General features: G+C 42.9%; 4 protein-coding genes across 8 annotated transcripts in view; 2 read left to right on the plus strand and 2 right to left on the minus strand.

Annotated features, from left to right (window-relative positions):
- Positions 1-1,262, plus strand: part of LOC114438712 (RING finger protein 122) — a 7,923-nt gene extending 6,661 nt beyond the window's left edge. For both annotated transcript variants that reach the window (XM_028410359.1, XM_028410273.1), the window contains one exon: positions 383-1,262. In XM_028410359.1, the coding sequence (XP_028266160.1) occupies positions 383-503 (121 nt within the window). In that variant the 3' untranslated portion in view covers positions 504-1,262. The remainder of the gene's footprint in view (positions 1-382) is intronic.
- Positions 1,259-11,637, minus strand: pdcd11 (programmed cell death 11). 3 transcript variants are annotated; one of them, XM_028408588.1, is made up of 36 exons: positions 11,561-11,637; positions 11,229-11,354; positions 10,861-11,001; positions 10,617-10,781; positions 10,362-10,523; positions 10,164-10,284; positions 9,871-10,046; positions 9,678-9,785; positions 9,378-9,590; positions 9,167-9,291; positions 9,022-9,082; positions 8,664-8,810; positions 8,313-8,564; positions 8,106-8,222; positions 7,821-8,015; positions 7,555-7,725; positions 7,256-7,469; positions 6,963-7,112; positions 6,574-6,686; positions 5,962-6,461; positions 5,760-5,822; positions 5,576-5,672; positions 5,394-5,483; positions 5,202-5,304; positions 4,942-5,119; positions 4,629-4,685; positions 4,414-4,536; positions 4,141-4,263; positions 3,729-3,897; positions 3,338-3,463; positions 3,086-3,232; positions 2,725-2,975; positions 2,410-2,578; positions 2,147-2,300; positions 1,830-1,995; positions 1,259-1,722 (listed from the first exon to the last, which is right to left on the minus strand). In XM_028408588.1, exons 2-36 carry the CDS (start codon positions 11,328-11,330, stop codon positions 1,551-1,553), a joined length of 5,421 nt encoding a protein of 1,806 aa, XP_028264389.1. In that variant the 5' UTR covers positions 11,331-11,354; positions 11,561-11,637; the 3' UTR covers positions 1,259-1,550. The 3 variants fall into 3 exon arrangements, with proteins under 3 accessions (XP_028264389.1, XP_028264311.1, XP_028264233.1); XM_028408510.1 differs by having other exon boundaries at positions 3,086-3,229; positions 8,097-8,222; XM_028408432.1 differs by having other exon boundaries at positions 8,097-8,222.
- A 145-nt stretch (positions 11,638-11,782) lies between these two features.
- Positions 11,783-13,105, plus strand: atp5md (ATP synthase membrane subunit k). Its single transcript, XM_028410481.1, has 4 exons — positions 11,783-11,878; positions 12,623-12,727; positions 12,802-12,895; positions 12,980-13,105. Exons 2-3 carry the CDS (start codon positions 12,641-12,643, stop codon positions 12,889-12,891), a joined length of 177 nt encoding a protein of 58 aa, XP_028266282.1. The 5' UTR covers positions 11,783-11,878; positions 12,623-12,640; the 3' UTR covers positions 12,892-12,895; positions 12,980-13,105.
- On the minus strand, positions 13,099-18,438 carry taf5 (TAF5 RNA polymerase II, TATA box binding protein (TBP)-associated factor). 2 transcript variants are annotated; one of them, XM_028408935.1, is made up of 11 exons: positions 18,021-18,438; positions 17,481-17,709; positions 17,080-17,395; positions 16,821-16,984; positions 16,560-16,695; positions 16,356-16,476; positions 16,137-16,266; positions 15,869-16,033; positions 15,575-15,752; positions 13,746-13,923; positions 13,099-13,648 (listed from the first exon to the last, which is right to left on the minus strand). In XM_028408935.1, the coding sequence occupies exons 1-11, from the start codon at positions 18,436-18,438 to the stop codon at positions 13,434-13,436; spliced, it is 2,250 nt and encodes a 749-aa protein (XP_028264736.1). In that variant the 3' UTR covers positions 13,099-13,433. The 2 variants fall into 2 exon arrangements, with proteins under 2 accessions (XP_028264736.1, XP_028264816.1); XM_028409015.1 differs by having other exon boundaries at positions 17,481-17,706; positions 18,021-18,432.
- Positions 18,439-23,145: the final 4,707 nt, after the last annotated feature.

Consider the following 23,145-nt stretch of genomic DNA (forward strand, 5'->3'; position numbering starts at 1 on the left):
GCTTTTTGTAAGATGTCAGATCAGATCAGATATTTATCCATGTGTTGTCATCTAAAAGCTTGTACCTGTTGTGTAAAACGCTGAGCTAAAAAGTAACTAAAGCTGTAAAAATAAATGTAGTGGAATAGAAAATAAAACTCATGCATGCAGCTCAGTTACTTATTTACTTTTGAGTCACTGCAGCGGCTGACATTGTTTATAAATGAAAAAGGAACATTGGTGGTTTAATATTAGATAAGTTATTGTTTTTTCCTTTGCATAGCAGCCGAGAGCTGTCATTTTATTATTATTTATTCCACATCTCATCCCAGTGTTAATACTGAAATCAGAATAGCAATAAAACAGACTTTAAGCTCTCCGTTACTGTTTTTTGTCCCATCAGGTGCCTGCTTAAGTGGCTGGAGATTCGCAGCGTGTGCCCCATGTGTAACAAACCCATCCTCCGGCTCCACACGGACGCCCCTCAGGGTGCTGAGGGTCCGATGGACCCCGAGGAGGTGTGAGAGGGACAGAGAGAGGAAGAAACCAGACTCCCCCTTACAGACGATACACACACATTAAAACACACTAGAGATGATGAACAGTGTGCATCTTAAAGACATCTCACAGGAAATGTTGATAATGATCCCATGTGGCAACGCTGCCGCTGACCTTTGAGCAATATCCCTCGGTGGGAATTGGATATCGATAGCACCAACATCATATGATATGGTCTTATCAGCCAGAGTGGGTGGATGAATAGGATTTGTTTCATAAAAACGCTCCTAGTTGTACTTCATGTTGCACTGTTCACCAAAAAAAAACAAAAAAAAGACAGGAAAAGGAGGCACATTAGAAAGATGGATATCATTGCCACTGTCACTGGATGAGTAGTGCAGCACTGCCAGAGACAAACAACACTACAGCCATTGAGCGGGACATCAGAATACAGGATCAGTATGGATACCTCTATTATCTCAGGGGTGTTACCAATACAGCCAGCACAAACCATGTCAATCACCCTTATAACCCTGTGCCACACACATGCATTTTCAATACTGCCAACGTAGTGATCCAGTGATCCAGCAGCCAGAGGAGGCCATGACGACCAGCTGGATTACAACCATGCCGATTTAAATAGACAGAAATTGTTACAGATTGTGTCCCAGGCCCTTCTCCTTTTCAAAAGACTGATAGAAAACTAGTCTTGCCTGTATGTATTGTATGTAATGTCTCCCTATATATTGTTATTTTGTATTTTAAATAAAGCGTCATGTAATGTATTGTAAAGGTGTTGGTTTTATTGCAAGGTCAACCTAAAAAATTAACCCTCAAAGACGAAGGAAGAAACTTTTTATCCTTACAACTCAGTCATTATCATACAAAATGGTTACAAATTCATGTTGATTAATTGTTAAACTACACATTTAAAGAAGATTCAAACTCACTCTGCAAACGTCTGTTGTGCTCTGCAGCATTAAAACCTGAAACTTTCAGTTTTAACAGTCCACAACAAGCTGATGAATCATCGCCTACAAACACAAAGCAAGTACAGTGATGAGCGTTGGTCTTCAGACAGCAGCCTGAGTGCCTTTAGCTTCCACAAACTCCATGGCCTTTTCTTTGACTGCTTGGATGCTCTGCGGGGTGCCGTGCTTCTTCTCGTACTCCAGATAACGCTTAAAGAAAAACTTGATCTTCTTCACAGAAACACTTAGATGGATCACTCGATCAAAGAGTGCCCTGCAACACACAGAAATATGAATAAAATAAATATTCCAAGCATGACCGTGAACTATTGCTGCAAAAGGATTTAAATATGTGAAAAGATGGCAAGAACGCATATTTACCTGACGTCCTTCTGTGATCCGTGTTTGATCACGAGGTCGATGAAAATGGACCAGAGGTCGGTGCGTTTCGGGTAGCTCGTCAGGACTTTGTCCAGCATGTTGCGACCTTTCTCTGCATCGCCGTAACGGAACTCCAACTGAGCAAACTTGGCGATCACGTCCACAGCTGAAAGAAAGAAAATGTTACAAAAATCCGTGGCAACAAAGTGGCTACGGTTTAAAAAAAGACAGCATTCAAACAGCCCAGCGTGCATCCGTCACACAAACAGACATAATATTTTGTGATGGTGTTTCCGCCTTTGAACACTCCATCTTACTTTCTTTGGAGGGCAGATTCTTCAGCGCCCTCTGCAGGAGAGCACTGGCAGCGTCGCTTTGACCCTGCTGGAGCAGGAAGGTCCCGTAGCTGAACCACACAGCCTTACTCTGACGGAATCGCTTCACCATCGTCTTGTACAAGTTGTCTGCCTCCTGGATAAAAAAAATAAACCAAACAACACACAAACACAGAACCATTAATGTCTGTGGAACATTTTCTTTTACCTAAATACAGATGAGAAAAGCAGCCAGTAGACTGGACCTTGGTTTTGTCGGACTTGGCGTAGATGTCCGCCAGCTGCTGGTACACAGGCATGGGCTCACAGAACTGCACTGCACGCTCAAAGACTTTCTTGAGACTCTCTTCTGTGCCGTACATGTTCTCTAGGTTCAGCAGCGCCACCCACACATTCAGCTTCTCTTGCTCCTCCCTGGATAGAATAGAATAGAATATACTTTACTTTATTAATCCCTTTGGGAAGGTCTCTCAGGGAAATTTGGGATGCACATGTGGTGAGATTTTACAAAAATATTTTTTTTTATTTATCATCAAACAGAAAACATGTCTACTGATTACCTAAAGGAGATGGTTTTCAGGGCTCTCTCAGCCACAGCACGGGCCTGCTCGATCTCTGTGGCCTGCAGATGGTGAGCCATGTACTGAAGCCAAAGCAGCGAGCTGTTGGGAGAGGCGAGGAGCAGGCGTTCGAAGGCCGCTGCATCTTGAGGCTGCAGGTTCGGATCCATGAGTTGGGCCTCCCGCTGTGTCAGAGCCTTCTCTGCTGCCTTTTTCTCCTGCTCGAGCTCATGGCGAGACTTTTTCTGGGGCTGACAAACCAATGTGCAGGAAAGATAGGAATATCAGCAGTGACACAAAGGCAGAGACATTAAATGAGATAAATGATCTGTCACATTGCATGCTGCTATGGCTGCCTCACCTTAGTGCTTCCATCTTGGTCTTCTCCATCACTGGGATCCTCCTCCTGCACTGCAGAGGCAGGCTTCAGCGAGCTCAGGCCAACATCCCAAGAGAAACCTGCTCCCACCTGCAGCCTGGATGGACCTGCAGAGCCGGAGGCCTCCTGCTGAGAGAGAGAGAGAGAGAGAGAGAGAGAGAGAGGAGGCTAAGCCTACATTTTCTGCTTCTGCAGCCATGATTCAACAGAAAAATAAACTTAGCAGCATCTTACTCTTGCAGGATGGGGTTCATCTTCTTTGTCTTCATCTTCTCTGAAGTACACCTCCACTCCGCTGTCACTGTCGTCTGTCTTTGCCTTCTTTGTTTTCTTTTTCGGGATCTGAGACTCCGCTTGTTTCTGGTAAATGAAAGCAGTAAAGTAACATCAAGGCCTAAATAGACCACAAATCCCATACACACAGTAAAGTGCACAGACAGAGTACAAAAACAATGAGGGGAAAAAATCAATGCAGCATTTGGGACCCTGCCTGAACAGACCATAAAAGATACATGACGACCAAATCGATTTTTTTCACCTCAGCAACACTTAAAAGGCAGAGTTTACTATGTATAATGAAAAAAAATAAAGTTTCATGTGAAGGAAAACTGGGCTGTCTTGTTACCTCTGCACCATTGGCCAGGGTGCGTTTATTCTTCTTCTTTTCAGTATCGTGTTTCTTCTCCTTTCCTACGAGACGCAGCGGCAGGCCGAGGGATTCTGGAAGGATGTCTGACTTCCCAGTGTCCACGGGGAGCAGAGAGAGGTCGACGAACTGCTCGTCTCTGTCAATACTGAAGAAGAAACAAGAGGAGATGCAGACTAAAAATAACACGATGACAGTATGGATTCTATAAATGGATGTTAATGTGAAGCTGCTCTCTGTGAAGTGTTATGCAATCAGCATTATGCTGCTGGATGTTTCCTTTCCAGCCTCGGCTATGATGAGGGAAGAGGCATCTTCCTCCATTTTTGCTGGATCAGAGTGCATCTTTGGTAAATATTCAACACTTTCTTTATGTCACAGTGGGTTGTACCTGATAATTTTGGTGGTGAGCAGGGTGTTGGGGGGCAGGTGCTCAGACAGGACCTTGTGGTTGTTAACAAAGTACTTGGTGGACTGCTGAAGTTGAGCCCTTCCTGTGATGCCTCTTGACAACCTGGCAGACAAAAACACAGAACAAAGGTGAGAAAAAAAGAAATAATAATGAGGGCAAAAGATGTGTCATGAGAACAGAGTGATCAGAGTGATGTTCTGCCTTTCAGAGGTGTTCCTGTGACACTCTCTGCTGGATAATTCTCTCAGTTACCTGATGAAGACGCCTTGTTCTCCCACAGATTTGACGTAGCCTCTAATGATCTGACCCGGCGTCAGTTCGCCTACAGACAGCACTTCTGGGTCTTTTGCTGACTTGGACTGCTGTGGGTTAAGCCTAGAGGAGCATGCGAGAATAAAATACTTTGTTTTATTTTTCAAAAAAGCTTCTAACAAAAGTCAGAATTTAATCTTTTACAATTCTCATACCTGGAGGGGCGCAGAGAGCACTGCCACTTGCCATTTTCATTACTCATCAGGTAACACCTGAAGCCAAAAGGAAGCAAAAATTACACTCTGTATCAATATATAGGAACCAACATGGGTTTTAAAGGCAGGTAGTGGCATTCTAAATAAAGCAGAAGATTCAGCTTTAACAATCAGACTGAAACTGATAGAAAATAATTTGTTTCTTTGTTCTAAAACAGCAAAGAACTGAACTTTCATTCATGTCTTTCAGGTTCACACAAGCTGTGCGCAGTTTATATATAAACAGGATTTTCATCCAGAGGTTGTAACTGACCTGAGAACCTGATCTTTGCTGTACATCTGCAGCGGGTTGGGCTTGTATGCATCAGCGAGGTCGGTGACACAAACCGTCCCCGTGGCTCCAAAGGCAAGTTTGAGCTGCAGGCCAGTTTGCGGCTGAACGTTGGTCACTATGCCCAGAGTGCTGCTGTCCTTCTCCAGTGTATGAACACCTGAGAAATAAATAGAAACCAGGAATCAAATGAAATGTTTTCTTTGGTACAGCCAGAAACAAAGAGACTGAGCTGCTCCTACCTGTGAGTGACAGCGCAAAGCGATGAGGTTTGAGGCTCACTTCTACCACTTTAGCCTTGACCGCCTGGCCCAGCTTGTACAGTTTCTCTGGGTGGCACGCATCCTAAATAGTAGCAATAACATTTCATTTAAGGTCAATTAAATCAGAATTCTCCTAAGACTAAGAGATTTGGCACTGAGCTGACAGCTTACTTTAGGATCAGTGATCATGGCCAGCAGTTCAACCGTCCCAGTAATGGAAGGATCAGTGGTGACCTCCAAAGACTTCCTGTCTGGAATAAACTGGAGAGACAGGCACATGACAACAATTGAGATTAAGATTAAGACCCATGTTCATGTTACCATATTGTTTTTTGGGGGTAAACCTTACACACCTTTGATACAAAGCATGTCAGATCTTCACCGACTTTATAGCTGCTCAGTTTCTCTTTCGCTGTAACTGCTTTGAAGTCAGCGCTTTCATTTAATTTGCTGAAGAGAAAAATACAATTTTACAGATCATGTCATTCAAAACAATTAAGAGACAAGAATATAAAAGGAACTGTACTGTTTAATCACCTGGGTATAAGTGTGAGCTCAGAAATGGTGTATCTGAATTTGGGGTGGGAGAAAGGCAGGAATCTGGAAAAAATGAATGAGATCATTTAAAATGAGGATAATCATCCACACAGCTTATCAAATAATGGGAATATTTAATCAACCGTGACATAGCTGATTGATGACATATATTCCTGCATGTATTATGGGGCACTGAGATCACCTGTGACTGGAGGCTTCCCGTCCTCCGATGACCCTGGCTGTGACCTCGCTGCCCACCTTCAAAGACGACGTGGGGAAGAATCCCTGACACACTTCTGTTGGGTCCACCACCTCCGACACGTGCACGCTGCCCGTGCTTCCGCCCTCCAGTGTGACCTGAATGAAGGTGGGCTTTACTGCCCGCACCTTCCCCTTCAGGATCTCCCCGAAGCAGTGACCTTTAGAGCCCGGCTGGTTTTCTGAGGTGGTGCGCTGTCGCTTCGGTGTGCAGGATTCCCACGACACCAGAGGGAGGCCCTGTAGTTCTTCACAGCTGGGCTCTAGAACTGTAACTGCCAAAGTCGTACCAGGCTTCAGCTTCTCTGCGTCAGACAGCAATATCTCATTAAGGTGGCTGTTAGTTTGGATCACAGTCAGCTGAGCCGTCTCAGCCAGTGAGATGACGGCAAAGTCTTTGTCTACGTGCTGCACCATTGCTGTGTATTTTGATCCTTCAGTCACCTATAGAATAAAAATACCAAGACACTAAAATTACAATGGAGAAAAAAAACAATCCAGCCAAGTTAAAAAGTATTTTAGTGTGAAGAACATGAGCAGAGAAGTGGAAACTCACAGATTTCTTCTTCCCCACCAGCTTAGAAAGGATGGAAACGTGGACACAAGAAGACAGGATGTCAACATGAAGGATGACCGCAGTGACTTTCTGTCCCGCAGTCAGGTTCACACCTAAAAAAAACAAGCAGTGTTTGTGGCAGAGAATACACAGAATGACCTACCTGATAAGTTCTAACGTAAGAAACTATATTGATCAACATTTACATTACTGTAGCTGATGCACTCATATCAGGAATATTTGACACCAGTCTGTGTTCAAAATTAAAGAGAGAAATTGTTCTTGTTCTTTGAAGAAAATGTTCCCATGTTGTGTTTATTTATAGACGATGAATTAGGAATTACAGGTGTGAAATTAAAACAACTATTTAGACACTTTCTGTTGCATACCTGTGATGTGGTGTCTGACAGCCACGATGGTCGCTCCAACCAAGTCATCAGACTTAAATGTGGCCTCATTGTCCCTCGCTGTGTCCACAGTCAGCTTCACCTTCTGACCAACGGCCAGAGCAGCCAAACACTGGCGGAGGTCACTGTTGTCTAAAAACAAAGAGGGAGCTAATAAGTGGCTAGAAACTAAATCCAAACTTTACCTGAATCAGAATACTAGGAAGTGTGCTAAGGATCTTCTGGAGTGGTGGAACTCATCATGTGTGGTATTGTTTTTGTGATAACACACATACCTCTCGTGGCCAACATTTCAGCCACAGCTTTTCTCTCCTGCAGACCGTTGACGAGTCTGGTCTGGGCGTCACCCTGCGGAGGAATGACCTCTGACATCTTCAGCATGACGAGGAACCGGCGCTTCTCCTCATCCAGGTTGGTCACTTTAGCGATGACCGTCTGGCCCAGCTGGAAGGCAGTCGTTGCATCCTGGAGGAACTTCTCAGTCATGGCCTTAAAAAAAGGGAGAGAAGAGAGAAGGGAAAATTTAATGGAGACGTGGTGGTTTTAGGGTTGTAAGGCAAAAACTTTGACTTACGGATTTAGGTGCAAGGCCGACCAGTCCGTGTGGGAACTCTACAAAGACACCATAGGACATGATGTTCTTTATCCAGCCGACCAGCTGAAGTCCGACTGTGATGTCAGAGAAATCTTTGGCGACCACTCCTTCCTCCAATGCCCACCTCACTGTCGGTTTCTTAGTGAGACTCTTTAAACAAGCAGTTAAGACCACACAGTGTACTTCATAGTGTACATAATAAATTATTATTTTAGTTATGGTCATAAATCTGCAAAGAAGGATACAATAATCTGTTTGTTCTTGTTGCAGCAGACGAGGTTTGAGATGATATCTCCTTCCTGCAGGCCTTCCCACAGTAAAGGGCAGTTGGACATGTGATCAGAGAGGTGCACCGTGGGTAAAATAGCATGGATCTCATCAGGGAGAATGGCCACCTCCAGGCTGTTGACTGACTTTTTCAGTACCTTTGCTTCCACCCTCTGCATCACATAGACATTATAAGAAGATTGGAACCGCTGAAAGATGAAAACATTCATATAAGAAGTCAAGCTTTATCTTACCTTCCCCACCTCAAAGTCAAACTGAGGTTTGGCAGGTTCCTTGATGTCTCCCTCCGTCACTGCTTTAAATGACAGCACCATCTTTTCCTTCTCAGGGTCACAATGAAGAACTTTTGTTTTTAATACCTGAACCGAAACAAACAGCTAATTAGATCCCAGCATTTTCAGGACATCGATGAATTTCTGCATCCATCCGTGTGTTTTTGATCCCCTCACCTGCCCAACATAGAAGACCTCCGTTGGATTGATGATAGGCACAGCGCTGAGCTCGCTGAGTGGCACCAGACCCTTGACACTATTGTAGAAACGAACGATGCAGCCGAAGTCTTTGATGCACACGATGTAGCCGTGGGACACGCGGCCAGGACGGGCGTCAGCGTAGCTGAGGAACAACGGCAGGGTGCTTTCCACCAGAGCCTTCTTTCTGGTCAGGTACAGCTTCTTACTGTCTGCATCCACTGATAGCACCTAGGAGTAAGAAACACAAAGACAAATATGATCAACTGTTAAAATCACGTTTATTTTACCCATGTGGTCTTCTCAGCAGGATTTAATAAGTGCACTGACCCGACATTTGACCTTCATGCCCTCAACGTACTTCTTCTCTGGGTTCTTGAGGAGGATGTCGGACAGGTGCGTCCGAGGCACCAGACCTTTAATGTGACTGGAAATATGCACCGTCATCCCACTTTCAAGTAGGACTGACACAGTCCCCTAAGAGGAGGAAAGAGCATGTGAGGCACAGGTGACAACAAGAGCTTTCTGGATTTTTAAAAATCTGATTTTGTTCATTACTACGCTGCACATATATTTGCAGAAGTTGTATCAGGGCATATAGAGATATCACAATTTCAAGCGTAGATTTGGTTATTTTCTCACAGAGCAAAACAACATCTGGCTATAATGCATACTGCTTTATACTCACTTCTACAACTTGTCCTGAGTGAAGGTCATGGTATCTGAAAAAAGGCATCTCAACCACACTCCTGAAATCATGTCAAGTAAAGGGTTAATGATATATACATTTTCATGGTTGCTGTAGATTAAGCACTAATTAATTTGCTACTTACTTGCGTAAACTAACAAAATTAATTTGGTCCATGGGGCTGAAGTCCAGAATCCTGCAAGTGTGCTGGGGCATGGCCATCACTCTGTTTTCATTTAGAGTCTGGTTGGTCTCTTTCAGGTGGTTTTTCTGTTGAGACGGACAGTAAAAGTATAGAATTATTCGAAACTTTAAGAAATAGGTTTAATTTTTTCCAGAACACCCCTCTGACTCACGTGTACAAAAGCTCTTGTTTTGTCAGGTAGTTCCAGGATTGCTCCGGACATGTGGTGCATGGCTGTCATCTTGCACTCCTTCACCACCTGACCGATCCGGTCCCCAGCAACAGGCATTATATCCACAGTGGCCCCGGGCTGAATGAGGTAGCTGCGCAGGCTTAGACCGACCAGACGGGTAGAAGGCTCCACATACAGCACACATGCTTTCACCTGGGCGGGATGGATGTAAAAGTTATACTCTCAACACACACACACACACTCATAACAAAAGACAAACAGCCACTGTGCCAGTTTTACCTGCGCTCCATCAGTATAGCTGGATGTCTTTTTGGGCTCTGTGTGTAGAAAGTCCACCTGGCCACCAAAGGAGGATAAGAAGTCCAGCAACAGCCCATGTTTGGTCACCTGCAACGTGCGGATTTTAAGTTGTGATGCAGTTTGTTTTCATGGTGTAGGTAACAGTTATAAGAGCAGAAAAGGCTTCCTTTACCTTTTTGATAGTCGCCTTGACCAAAAGTCCCGGCAGAAGGTTGGTGAGGTTCCAGCCCTGGCTGGTTTCAGCACAGGCCTGGGTGATGGTGGAGGGGTCGACAGACAGGTGGACAACACGGCCATCACTCTTTACTTCTGCTACTTGACAAGTCATACACTGTCCCACTTTCAGCTCTGGACACATGGAGATCACACACAAATATTTGAGAGATGCAAAGACATCTCCTTCTAACTGACTGCTTTTTATTAATATGTAATCTGGATTATTTTGTGCACATTATTTTCTCGTACCTTCAGGATTGCTGTATTTGGCTTTTATGGCATTTTTAGGCAGAAAGGCTTTCGTTCCACTGACGCCAATGTCAACAATGCAGCCATGATCCTCAACACTATCAACAAATCCACTCAGGACCTAAATTACAGACAACACATTACATACATATTATTATTTTTAAAATCTTGACTTATTGCTCAGGTGCTGTTACTCACCATGCCGGTTTTCAGAGAACTTGAGGAGAGGTTTTTGTTGACCACCTTTGGATTGACTGACAGCTGGACGCTAAGCGATCCTCCTTTACTTACATCCAACTTGGCAACCACACATCTGAGCACCATGCCAGGGTAGAAGAGATGAGACAAAGAGCAGATCTCCTGTGAAATCAAAGATGAGAGATATCTTAATTTCTTATGGAATATTAAAACAAAAACAGTAATGGACGAGAAATGACATGAACTTAAAAATACCTCTGTGTCAACTGAATCCAGCTGCTCACTGAGGAGCTTGGTGTACGAGTCACAGATGTTCCTAATGCTGAGGAAGCCCTGCAAGCCATAAGGCAGGCTGACTGTCACCTCAAAGTCTGACACCTCCTTCACACAGCCCAGGAACAGCATGCCTTCTTTTACACTCTAGGTAAAGAAAACAGATGCACAGAAAATATATGAGCATTCTGCTAGATCTACTAATAACCTATAAATATATACCTACCTTGATATGCAGAATTTCCACAGTTTTGGCAGAAGCGTTGAGTGTCAAGTCATCCTCCTGACTATCTGTCTTTTGCTTCTTGAGCTTCTTGGCATCATCCTTGGCTCCTTTTCTTTTCTTTGTCTCTGTCGGTTCATTTGACTGCGAGACAGAAGCGAACTTTCAATGCCACATGTCTAATAAAGTTCAGTCACAACTTAACCACACAGTACAATAAAAGCACACATTCTTTCTCTTATGTAAAAGGTGTCTTCCGATTATTGCATTAGATCAATGTTAGGGACAGTCATTCACAGTTGTATGGAGTCTTTTCCAATTAAACAGATCGATAGTATCGTCAGAAGCATGCAGAAAGAGAGAAACTCTACCTGAAACAGGTTGTCCACTTCAGTTCGTTGCACCACTATTTTACTCTCAGTGGGTTTCTTTGTTGTCCCACCTCGAGGGAAGTCTTCGTCTACTGATGCCATTTTTGATGTTGTTGTTTCAGATGTCTAAGAAGATTAAATTCACTATAAATGTACTGTACATAACGTTATCACGTAAATGCACCATATACCTAGCTAACTCTGATTCGGGAGCTAAAGGCTAAAAAAGATCGAACATACGCAAGATCTGCTGCAACAAAAGAGTTTAAGCAGAAATAAAATATTTTTGATTAAAATATGTTTCCATATAAAACTTAAATCATTGCTTTTACCTCACGATAAATCTCCGGTTTGTGGATACCAAAACTCACATGTTGTTCAGCAACACGCCATGATTACAACCCGGAAGAAAAGCCAATTTGGGCGGATCATATTCTGGCCAATCACAGAGAGGAACCAATGACTGACAGAATCTTTAGCCATTCAGTGATAGCTTCTAATCGTAAGTTTGAGTAACATTACGTTTGACCAATAGGAATGCACAAATATGGTCTCGAGAATAGGTGGGACTTCCTGGCAAATTTAGCATTGCGGCCTCTGCTGAAGGGCACTTGTCTCATTCTGGTTTATACAGGGGTCGTGTGTTAAAGGTAAGCATTAGCACTTTTTAACAGAGATACTCATTCGCTTTGGTTTTATTACTCCCGACTAAAACATGTGTAGTCTTTAAATTGACTCTGTTATATTGCATTATTAGCGGAGAGTCAGAAAAACATGAGCTAGCTAGCAAGCTAAGCTAGCAAGCTAACATTAATGTCCAGTAGTATGCTTGTCTAACTATGCAGTCCGTTGAAAGTCAGCCTGAATGAAATGTTTGCTGCTTGTGCATTTAAAAGCAGTTTAACATGTCAACAAAAAAAAACAAAACAAAACAAAAATACACTGGAATATTTCTAAAATGTAAACTTATTTGTCGCCTGTAAGATTTTTATCGAAACCGCAGGTCCTTTTACACAGTAAAGGTTACAAAAACTGTTATGTAATAACTGGTTATAATTTAGTAGCCAGATTCTTATTTGCAGCGTTTACCTTGCAATCAAGACCAAATTAAATTGTGCGACCAATATCCACTAGTAGGTACACGTTTCACGTCATATTTTTCATTTAAAATACTGGTTAGTTGACCTAGTATTTACTTTACCAGAAAGAAATCTTTTGGATGGAATAATAAATGACCTCAAACCAAATGTTATTTAACTTAATACATTACAAACACTGTGACATAATTTTTCAACAGTAAATCTTAGAGGTTCCACATTATTTTGTTGCTGATGTGTATTTTTTTTTTCTTGGTGCCTGCGATAATATTTAGTAATAATGTGTATTTGTGATAGAACCATTAATTATCCATCATGGGAGGACACGACGCTGGAAGTCAGTACCAATTCACTGGAATTGCCAAGCACTTCAACTCATACACAACACTCGGCAGGAGGAATGTGAGTTACTCCATACCTTCCCAGTAATAACTGCAAAATGTAGTACTTTAATGTCTGATGTCTTTTTTTTTCAGTGTGTTTTTGTCACCTATGGTGTCATAGCAGGTCTTGTCATTTTCTACAAATTGAAGCCCAAGAAACAGGCAGCTGTCACAGAAAAGTGATTATGTAAGTACATAACACGCCCCTCAGTCTCTATTACTTTCCAAATTAGTTTCTATGTTTATTCTTTTGATTCTTTTCTCCTCCCAGGTCCCCATTTGATCATCATCGTTTCTAACAGCTGGAAGTGGAGAGAGCAGCTGGATATGCTTGTAATAAAATGTTTGGTTTCCCTGTATCAACAATAAAGATCATTTATGCCCAAAACATAGAAAACATTTTGTTTTATTTACAGTTTGACCAGTATAAAAGACTATGTTACAGAAAAGTCAGCCACACATGAGTGAAGCTGTAGTCATGGCAGTGATTTATATGAAAAGTCCTCGGTCCACAAGAGCATTATTTTCTGAAACTCCGGTCTGTCAGTGTGAGGAGCAAAACTGTAGGTTATCCTGATTTTTATCCTTATTCACAGGAAGATGTTAGTCAAGTCATAGATGACTTGATAATGCAGCTTAGCTTATTCCCCACAGTGCCCAATGTTTCATGATTACTTACAGAGTTTTCAAGCTTCAATTAATCATTGTTCTCATTCATTAATGTCTTATGCATTGTAGGATCCTGCAGCCAGAAGCAGGTTCCTCCGGGTGAAGTGGAGATGAATGACAGGTGTAGATTTGGTCATGTATGTGCCTAGCAGAAGCTCCTGGGAGTTGTCTTGTAGATGGACGTGTCCCGTAGCTGCTGTAAAATCATCAGTCTCTAAATCATCAAACGCTTTCGTTGCATCCCACAGGCGAGCTGTGTTGTCCATGGAGCCTAGAAAATAAAAGAAACTTGGTCACTGCAGCTGTACACGATTTTAAATACATTTACAAGGACACTCAAATGACTAAAAAAAAGTACAAGGACTCACCAGAGGCAAGAATCTCACCATCCCTACTGAACCTGAGGGAATAGATGGTATCTGTGTGACCTTTTAGTTCTCCAACCATCAGTCCGTGCCCAATGTCCCACAGAAGAACTCTGCCATCAGTGGCTCCTGAAGCCAAGAACTTCCCATTGGGAGAGAATGCCAATGCATGAATTGGTCCCTGGTAAGAACAGATAAAAGACTGGATCAGTGGACATCTCTGTTTCAATCTATACTGAGAACAGGGCACCTCAGGCTACACAAAGTCCAATACAAGACACATACATGTAAGCCAACACTTAAGCTGGATCCATACTCCGCGAGACAAAGACATTTTCCCCCCCTGCAGACGTTACGCCCACAAAATGACGTCATTTTTTGTCTCTGACCGCCCGCTGATCCGCACTCCTGTGCACAGGGCCCGGGCCGAACTTTGTCTTTCAAGGCTGTGCGGCAACCATGCTGTGATTGGTCGGAATTTATTGTGGGCGTGATGAAAGTGGAGAAGCGCAAGAGCCTCTCCAGGTATATAGGTAGGTGTATAAACAGCACCGATTCAACAGATTTAGATAAGACCATACTGGTTTTGCATGATGAGCAATAAAAGAAAGAAAGAAAGGCAAGTCAGGGTGATTTGTCACCCATAACTCCAGACATTCACACATACCAGATGGTGACTGTTATTACCATTCTATATACTCCTACATACCCGGGCATAATAGGCTCGTTAACAATGTCTGTATATCTTTGCTATTGTTACTTTTAATGTCGCATCTTCACAGCTCATCACCGGACAGTTTGAAGTATCGCAGGCACATTGGAACACAGTAGATGTGCAAATGTGGTCATAAAGGCACAAACACTGAATCTTTGCTATTGTTACTTTTAATGTCGCATTTTCACAACTCATCGCCGGACATCTCACGCTGTTGCAGGCAGCCTCTCTGTATAATGCCCTCTTGCCATGGCACAAGTCCTTGTGGTGTGTTAAAAACTCAGTAAAGTCTTTCCTTATAGTTTAGTGGGCGGGCCGTATGAGGAGTTCTGCACACACGCGTCTCGCGGAGTATGGTACCTCAGTGCGGAAAAGACCTTTTTTTTGTATCTCTTACCACCCGTGGAGCGCGTTCTCCGCTCTTTGTCTCGCGGAGTATGGATCCAGCTTTAGTGACTAACAGAGACTAATGTGTTACAAAACTGACAGTAAAATCGGTGGCACAGAACAAAGAACAGTAGAACGGGAGGACGAGCTTTTAGCTATCAGACACCGCTACTATGGAACCAGTTACCAATCTGGGTCCGAGAGGCAGACACTGCCTCCAAGACTAGACTTTTCTGTTTAGTAAGGCATATAGTTAGCCTTAAACATAGTGTGTAGGGCTGGTAGGTATAGTTACAGTCGCCACAGCCACAGGTAGAACAGGTGTCATAGGCCGATAAAATCTTAACTTTTAGCACAGCTATGCTGCTCTAGGCCTACGCTGTCGGGGGGCACAAACATGATCCACTGAGCAGTTTCCCTCCCACCCTCTGACCTCTCCTCTACTCTCATTAGGCTGGCTTATACTGGTAATATCATCTCATAATCTGTGTTTACTGTCTTCTTCGTAGTTTTGTGCCCCGCTCTCTACCCGGCCGACTGGCAGCAGGAAGGTTCTTCCCTAAGAGACGGGTCCTGCTTAAGGTTTCTTCCTCTTAAAGGGAGTTTTTCCTTGCCACAGTGCTCTTAAGGGGGTCCCACACACGGGTTTCTGTGAAGCGCTTTGAGAGATTGTAAAATGCGCTATATAAATAAAACTCAGTTGAATTGAATAGCTCTGGTGAACTCTGACCTTATGACCAGTGAAGATTCGGACACAGTTTCCATTGAGGACGTCCCAGAGGCGGATGGTGCGATCAGACGACCCAGTGGCCACATAGTTGGAGTTGGGATGGAACCGAGTGCAGGTGACGTCAGCCAGGTGACCGGAAAATATTCTCAGTGGCTGATAGTGATCTGTCGCCCACAGACTAGTGGACATAATAAATTAAACAAAAATATGTTCAAAGAGATGCCATCATTTCAACACTATACTTATGTGTGTGTTAAGACTGTGTGTGGGTCAATTTATCGTTTCAGTTCCTACCGGGCAACTCTGTCATGTCCTCCAGACACAAAATAGTATCCGTGCGGAGAAAACTGCGTGTCCCAGACTGGGTAGTTGTGCCCTTTGTAGCCCACCAGACAGGTATATGTTTGGAGACTCCACAGCCTGACTGTTCCATCCTCAGAACTGGACAACAAGTAGTTTCTAAAAGGTAAAACAGTCAACAATGCCTTTATTCTTTAAGTGCTCCCAGTCTGTTTTCTTCATTCTGTTAACATTTTTTATAACATATAAAAATCAGCCCTACCTGTCCGGGCTGAAGCTGATGCCGTATACTGGCCCACTGTGTCCATACAGTATCTTTGACTCACTGGCTGTCTTCTCATCCATGATCCTCTCTAGCACATCATCTGACTCTTTGTCAATCAGATTCAAGTCTTCAGAGACAAAAAGAGGAAAATGTGAAGAAAACAATTGAAATTTTACATTAACTAACGATGGCTTCATTCAGAGTCATCCACTGTACCTGCTGCAGACTTGACCTTGCGGAGCTTCTTCGGTGTGACGCTCCACACCCTCACTGTGGAATCAGCAAAGCCTCCTGCGATCAGGCTGGAGTCGTCAGTGAAGTCCACTGCGGTCAGACCCTGCAGAAAAAAAAAAAACTTCTATTATAGATTCCAGAGTGTATTGTGTAAATACAATAAACATTCACACCACTATGTTTTACCTGGTATGCATTGAGAAAAGAGTAGAAGCAGATGGAGGGGAGGGTATCTGGTCCCAGGCGGATCTTCTTGGTGGACTCCTTCATGTACATGATCTTGTCCAGTTTGTCTGAGTCCTTTAGTTCTGGCAGAGGTATCCTAAACAACAAATAAACATCTCATCATAGACTAAAGGAGTTTCTGAATAACAGCCCAGTGAATGGAAGGGATGCTGCCACCAGGGGGCCTGGGGGGAAAGTGTGCCCCTGAAACTGAAGAATTACCTGCTCTGCGAAGGAGCATTAGGGTCCTGCTTCTTGCTCTTTGAACCCATGCTGTCCTTTTTAGGCTTCTTCTTCTTGGGTTTACCCTCCTCATTCTCTGCCTCCTCATCCTCGTCATCAAGAGGTAGCTCGATTTCTGGTTCTTTCAGCAGGCCATAGTAAACCTACACAGGGTTTAACAACAACAATAACACCATCGTGTCACAACAACATGTAGTGAAACACTGAATGTGTTGAACGTGAAGTGTATGAATCTGACCTTTGCCTTATTGGCCTCTCGCTTGGCTTCTCCTGCCAAGCTGCCAGACATCGCATCAATCTGGCTCTTGCTGCGGGGCATGCCATCAAAGATGTCAATGTAGAGGTGCTCTTGGATAATATTCCAGATCTGGTTGTTCTGCCGTTCCTGCAGGTGTCTCTTCAGCAGCTGATAAGAGTCACGAGATATCCGCAGGACAAACTTGCTGGTACGGAAGTCCAGCAGGGTCTCGTTGCCTCTCATGTGCTCCTTCTTCGTCAGACTCGATAAAACACGCAAGTCGTCTTCATAGTAGCACTCCTGGTCCCCACTGAACCTGAAGACAATAAAAGATGTACCATTAATAGGATGCGCAGACAGTATGAATATATATATATATGTATGAATATTAAAGTACTGACTTTTCAAAGAAGGATTTGGCCTCGCTTTCATGATTGTTGTACACCAGTTCTAGGTACATGTGGACAAAGAGCGGGTAGAAGACCTGCGACAGCTCTGCTCTGTGACAGTCCAAAACACTTTCTATGAACTTCTTCAGGCTGCTGTAGTAAACCTCGTACAGAGCTGGATCTCCCTGTTGGCTGTACGCCGACAGAACCACGTTGACGTCTGGCTGATCCTCCGCCACTGCTGAAACAAGAGTCCCGGAGAGATGTACAGGTATATTAGAATGATATTAGTCTTCAGGAAAGTATTTTGTCCTTTGTTCCTATATTTGCATCAAATTCAAACCTGCAAGTCCAGACAAAATGAAACTATCAGGACCTTCAGTGAGTAATAAATAAGCCTTTTAGTCAGAGAAACTGATTTTAATTTAATTTAATTGTATGTTCTGTTAAAGTTAAAACTTATTGTGAAAGTGTTTGCTAACAGTATAAGAAACTACTCCAACAGTCTGCGTCTCACTCATAAACACAACAGTAGGCACATTGTATTTGAACCTTTGGTGGGCGCCTGAGCTCCGGCAGAGGATGAAACCGTCACCCGGCTGAGAAGAGAGCTTGCATCCCCGCCTTCTAAGTCCACGCAGCCCGTAGTACCTCCCGCTCCTGCCCCGGTGGAATCGGCGCCATTTGGATCCAGTGAATTCTCCGGTAATCCCGCTTCACGACGCAGAATTTCGACGGACTCGGTCAGATTGTTCTTTTTGAGGAACTGCAGCACTGCCAGAAGCGTCTGCTGGTCCTCCGGAGCTCCGGCGGCCGTTTTGTTGCTTCCAGCCGGAGCACTGGCGCCGGGGGACGTGGAGACCATTCTGCCTTCGTTTGCATTATTATTCCCAAAGCCATCGCCCGATGGTTCTGTTTTTATGTCTTTTTCTTCCACCGCATCGACCTGACCACCTTGTACGGCCGCCATTTTCGAAATGAAATGCGCATGTGCGAGTTTAAAAACCGGAAACCACCAACTGTTCGAAATCGGCTATCTGATTGGAAGCGTCATCATTGTAGAGCACAAGTACCGCCCCTCACTTTTTATAGTGGAGGCCCTACATAGAATAGAATAGAATAGAATAGAATAGAATAGAATAGAATAGAATAGAATAGAATAGAATAGAATAGAATAGAATATTTACAGCGTATCTTCAGCATACATTGACTACAGCCATTCAACTATCAAAATGTTCATCTCACAGAGACATTCCGTATCAGCTTCAAGTATTTTTAAAAAAAAATATAGTTTTTCAAATATTAAGCAATTTCGGGGTTATCTGCCAAATGTATCTCCTCCTACAAATTTCAAGCTACAGACTCTATTTTAGTCTTAAAACGCTCATTAGATGCTGCTCTATCAAACTTGTATTTAGAACTTTCTAAATCCAAATCATTTCCGCGCGCCAGGCTCTCAAAGTTGGAGTGGTTTTTTAGGGTCTCCTCTGAGTTTAACATGACAGGCAGGGCTGTTACCATAGTGACAGGAAGAAACACAAGGTACAAAGCTTTAATTGCCGTTGCTAGGCAATCAAACTCTTGTTATTTATTTTATAATAACTAAACACATATGGTGAGATTCTTATATTATTATTTAAACAGCTTGTCTTTAAAGTGCATAAAAATAAAACGTAAACTTTAACTTTCAAGTTAGAGAGAGAGAGAGAGAGAGAGTGTGTGTGCGTGTGCACTTTGTACCTTGTCAACTACCATTTGGTGCCAGGTGGTGGCACTTGACTCACACACAAGACTTTTTCAGTCCTTTATGTCCAATAATATAACACATACATGGACAATGAGACCAAGGTCATACCTGATATGTCATGTTTTATTTTAAATACATAGAAAATAGCAGAAATTCCTCACCAACATGATTGATAAAATGATTAGTATAGTTCTGGTAGGTGTGTTATTGAGTGAAGCTCCAGATTAGATATAATAATAATACCTATCTATTCAATATAATGTGGACATTTGAAGCCTGTGTGTCTGTCAGTAATTTCCACCTTCTCATTCTAATTCAATATTAACATAATGTGATGAAATCACTTCAATATCTCAAAAAATGTTTTATTATTATATTATTAATATAGATGTCTTCATATGTTTTTGCCAATTTAATCATGGCTCAATGTAATGTGTTTTTTCTCAAATCTCTGTCACCACTCACCACCATATAAATAGCTTGTTTGTATTAACAATTAATGGTAATTTCAACCTGATATGTAATTGCCATATGTGCACTTTTGTGTGTGTACAACTTGTAGCAGGAGGAGACGCAGGAGCTTACAGGAACTACAGTAGGATCCGCCGGTGTTCACTTTGCATTCTGCTGAGGCTGAGTTTCTGCCTCTCCAGAATAAGACCGTGAACTGCCTGTCAGAGACACGGGTGTACCGCTGACTGTGCATATTTCAGGTCAGCACAACATCTGTTTTCATTTCAGGGAGGCTGTCAGTACAAAAAAATCAGAACTTAACAGAGTTTCATTTCATTTACTTTCAAACACTGCTAAAGCTGTTCTTATATTAGTTCTCATGCATTCCAAATGTCCACTTCATTGTGACTTAATATGAACTTATTCCACACAAGGGCGCACTTGTAGCAGCTCGTCCTGATAACTCAGCAGTAAGAGTGGGAGAAAAGAGGGGTTCACAGCAGAAGCAGCAGGGCGTTGTATAATACTGCGGCTACGTGTGCAGGAGAGATGGGGGTGGGGTCGCGTGGTGGATGTATATAGGAGACATACATGTTAACATCAGCTGCAGCTCAGGGCGTGGTCATGACTGCAAGCTCATCGTACAGCTGCTAATTAAGGAGCGAGTGTCGTCCCTCCTGCAATGAATAATGACAGTGAGAATATTACCCCGCACGGCTGCTGTGTTCACTTGGTTTAAATGTCATTAAGGGTTATTGATTTAAGATCTATATGTGTTACTTTTATGTGTCAGGCTGCAGAGAGCCTGCTGTGCGGCAGCACATGTCCCACACCTGCACCTATGTTAGGGTAACAGTTCATTGTTGTGCTTTTATTTTGAAATTGAAAACTAAGATAAATTAAAAGATTTGAATAAATTTAAGTGAATCAAGAGCTTTACTCTGTTAATATTGTGAGGTGCTTTAACATAACGTTAATAAACGTTTTAATTGTTGATATACAGTATAGTGTTCGAACCTCTAACACTCACATCTCATATTGAAAATATAGAAGCTTCCTTCCTCATTCTTACTGAAGCACCAGCTAAAAAAAGCAGGTCACTACATTTGGACTCTTCCTCGGATGTATTTTGAATTAAATATATATATTACAGATCATCTGTATCATTCATATATATATATATCCAATAACTGCACATGTACCATGCTGTTTACCTCCTGACAGTTTTGCACAATGATTTATTCTCTGCTCAACTTGCACAACAGCTGATGTAGCACACATGCATGTTTATATGTATATAGCTCCACTTACTTCCACAGTTTATATTTTTATGTGTACTTATTTGCATTTTTTGCTCTCTTAAATTTCTCTTTTTGTAAATTATAAAATTTTTTGTTGGTACCTTAAACCTTTATTGCATTCAGTGTGAGCAGCAAAGTAAGAATTTCATTGTACAGAGAAACCAGTTTCCTTACTGTGCATATGACAATAAACGCTTTGAATCTTGAATATATGTGTGTGTGTGTGTGTGTGAAGCTGCCCCCAGTGTTCTTCACAATGATAATGAAATGGGTGACAAGATGTGCACTCCCTTCACACCTCAGTGATGGTTTAGCACAGTTTGTGTGTGTGTGTGTGTGTGTGTGTGTGTGTGTGATGGGGAAGGTCTCTCTCTCTCTCTCGCTCGCTCGCTCTGCCATGAGGCAGCAGGGTGTGGTTTCCCCGTCAGAGACAGATTTGTGGGAGCCTCAAAGAAAAAGAAACTGTTTCATGTACAATTTAATGCCTGTAATCAAATCGCTGCTGTGCTCTGTAAGATACAGCACATGCACCGTATTATTCAACCTAAACAACTGTGGACACACCATAAGAAGCATTTTCTTTTATCATTTATAGCATAAGAATACATTATTTGTGCTGATGCTGCAGACGACATGCATCAGAGATTTAAATGAACAGGTTATTGCAGTGTGTTTACATGCTTAACGCACGCCAGGAAAAGATGTGCTGTTATGTTCCCCACAGGTCAATAAAAAACAGAGGGCAGGTTTGATGTGCTAAATATAATGAGAGGCTGCACAGACCTCTGTGAAGATGAGCATTAAAAGATTTAACGTTAAAAGCTTCTATTCAAAGGAGAGAATGTGCAGGAGAGCTGCGTGGTTCAGGGAGTACAGAGTGGGGTGTGGCAGAATTCTGGTCGCCTTCAGTAGTTTTTCATGTTTCACTGTGGAGCAGTGAGAATAGGAACATGATTATTCATGCACATTCCAGGCTTAAATTATCCCAAATATGAATTGATTATGACCGGATTAGTTGTGACTCCTCTTTATATGCCCTTAACACTCTGTGTTTCCCCTTCCCTCTCAGGGTTAATCCTCCCTCAGCGTGTCATGGTTAGAGTTTTACAGCACGAGTACTGAAAAGAGCGCGGAGGATCTGTAAGGATTACCTGCACATTTAGCAGAAACTAGACTTTTTTTTACCTCAGAGGAAACACTGCATGTCTGTCTTTGAGCCATAAACGGTCAAGAAACTCAGCAAAAATCCCCCATGGAGATGCGCAAGTAAATAATTCATGAGGTGTGACTCTCAGAGGAGGTAAGAAAAGCATGAAGAGGAAGAACGAGAGAGTGAGGAAAAGGACGAGGAAAGGAGGGTGGAAGGCAGTATGGCGGGTGGGATGTGCGTGAAGAAAGGGTCTGGGGTGGGGCAGAACATGGGGAGTCGTCACAAAACGGAAAGGATGGTAGCTGAGGATGACTGAGAGCAGGGCGAGGGGAATAAGACTACATGAGTGTGTTGAGGTGAGAGGTGGGAGGCAAGGTGCAAAGCAAGGCGCGAAACATGTGAAAGTGAAACAGCAAATGAAAGGAGCTCACAGCGGTTTCTTCTTTACAGAGACATCAGAAGCCAGCTGTCTTCTATGTAGCCATTAGCAACGAAGAAGAGCTTTAATCATGCTGACGTGAGGCAATAAAACAGAGCAGCATGCTTTTTACTGCGCATTTGAACTCAAAAGAAACTGTAAAGCCTTACAACACCAAAACTTTTGACACATAAAACATCTATAATGTTAGGAAGCCTTAAAATAAATCCGTCATTAGGCTGTATCGTTTCTCTAAAGCTCCAAAATCCAGTTATTTCTGTGTAGCTTCGATCCTGTCAACCTCTGTTTTTTAGAAGCTGATATTTTCCTGGCCTGCCTGACACACACACAAAGTGTGTGTGTGTGTGTGTGCATGAGTGCATCTCAGAGACTTTTGCCTATCCAAGTGTAATAATGGGTGTGAAGGCAGAGATGTGGTGCTGGAGAGCGGAGAGCTCCATTTTGGTGGGAGGGGGAATGAAATGTGGGGAGTCTGCATTATTCAATACTGACCTAACTGGAGAGCTGGATCCTGCACGCAGTCACCAACTCAGTCCAGACTGGATTAAAGGCACGCTTCACTTTGTCAAACATAAGCTAATAGCATA

This window comes from Parambassis ranga, chromosome 1 (genome assembly GCF_900634625.1).
Source record: "Parambassis ranga chromosome 1, fParRan2.1, whole genome shotgun sequence".
NCBI lineage: Eukaryota > Metazoa > Chordata > Actinopteri > Ambassidae > Parambassis > Parambassis ranga.

Coding starts and splice junctions, on each gene's coding strand:
- pdcd11 (XM_028408432.1), bottom strand. CDS start 11,330: ATGGCATCAGTAGACGAAGACTTCCCTCGAGGTGGGACAACAAAGAAA. Junction 8,811..9,021: donor ACTCAGGACAAGTTGTAGAA/GTGAGTATAAAG, acceptor TCCTCCTCTTAG/GGGACTGTGTCAGTCCTACT. Junction 5,120..5,201: donor CTTTGCGCTGTCACTCACAG/GTAGGAGCAGCT, acceptor TTTATTTCTCAG/GTGTTCATACACTGGAGAAG.
- atp5md (XM_028410481.1), top strand. CDS start 12,641: ATGGGAGGACACGACGCTGGAAGTCAGTACCAATTCACTGGAATTGCC. Junction 12,728..12,801: donor CAACACTCGGCAGGAGGAAT/GTGAGTTACTCC, acceptor TTTTTTTTTCAG/TGTGTTTTTGTCACCTATGG.
- taf5 (XM_028408935.1), bottom strand. CDS start 18,438: ATGGCGGCCGTACAAGGTGGTCAGGTCGATGCGGTGGAAGAAAAAGAC. Junction 16,267..16,355: donor CAAGGTCAAGTCTGCAGCAG/GTACAGTGGATG, acceptor TTGTCTCTGAAG/ACTTGAATCTGATTGACAAA. Junction 13,649..13,745: donor TGGTGAGATTCTTGCCTCTG/GTGAGTCCTTGT, acceptor TTTATTTTCTAG/GCTCCATGGACAACACAGCT.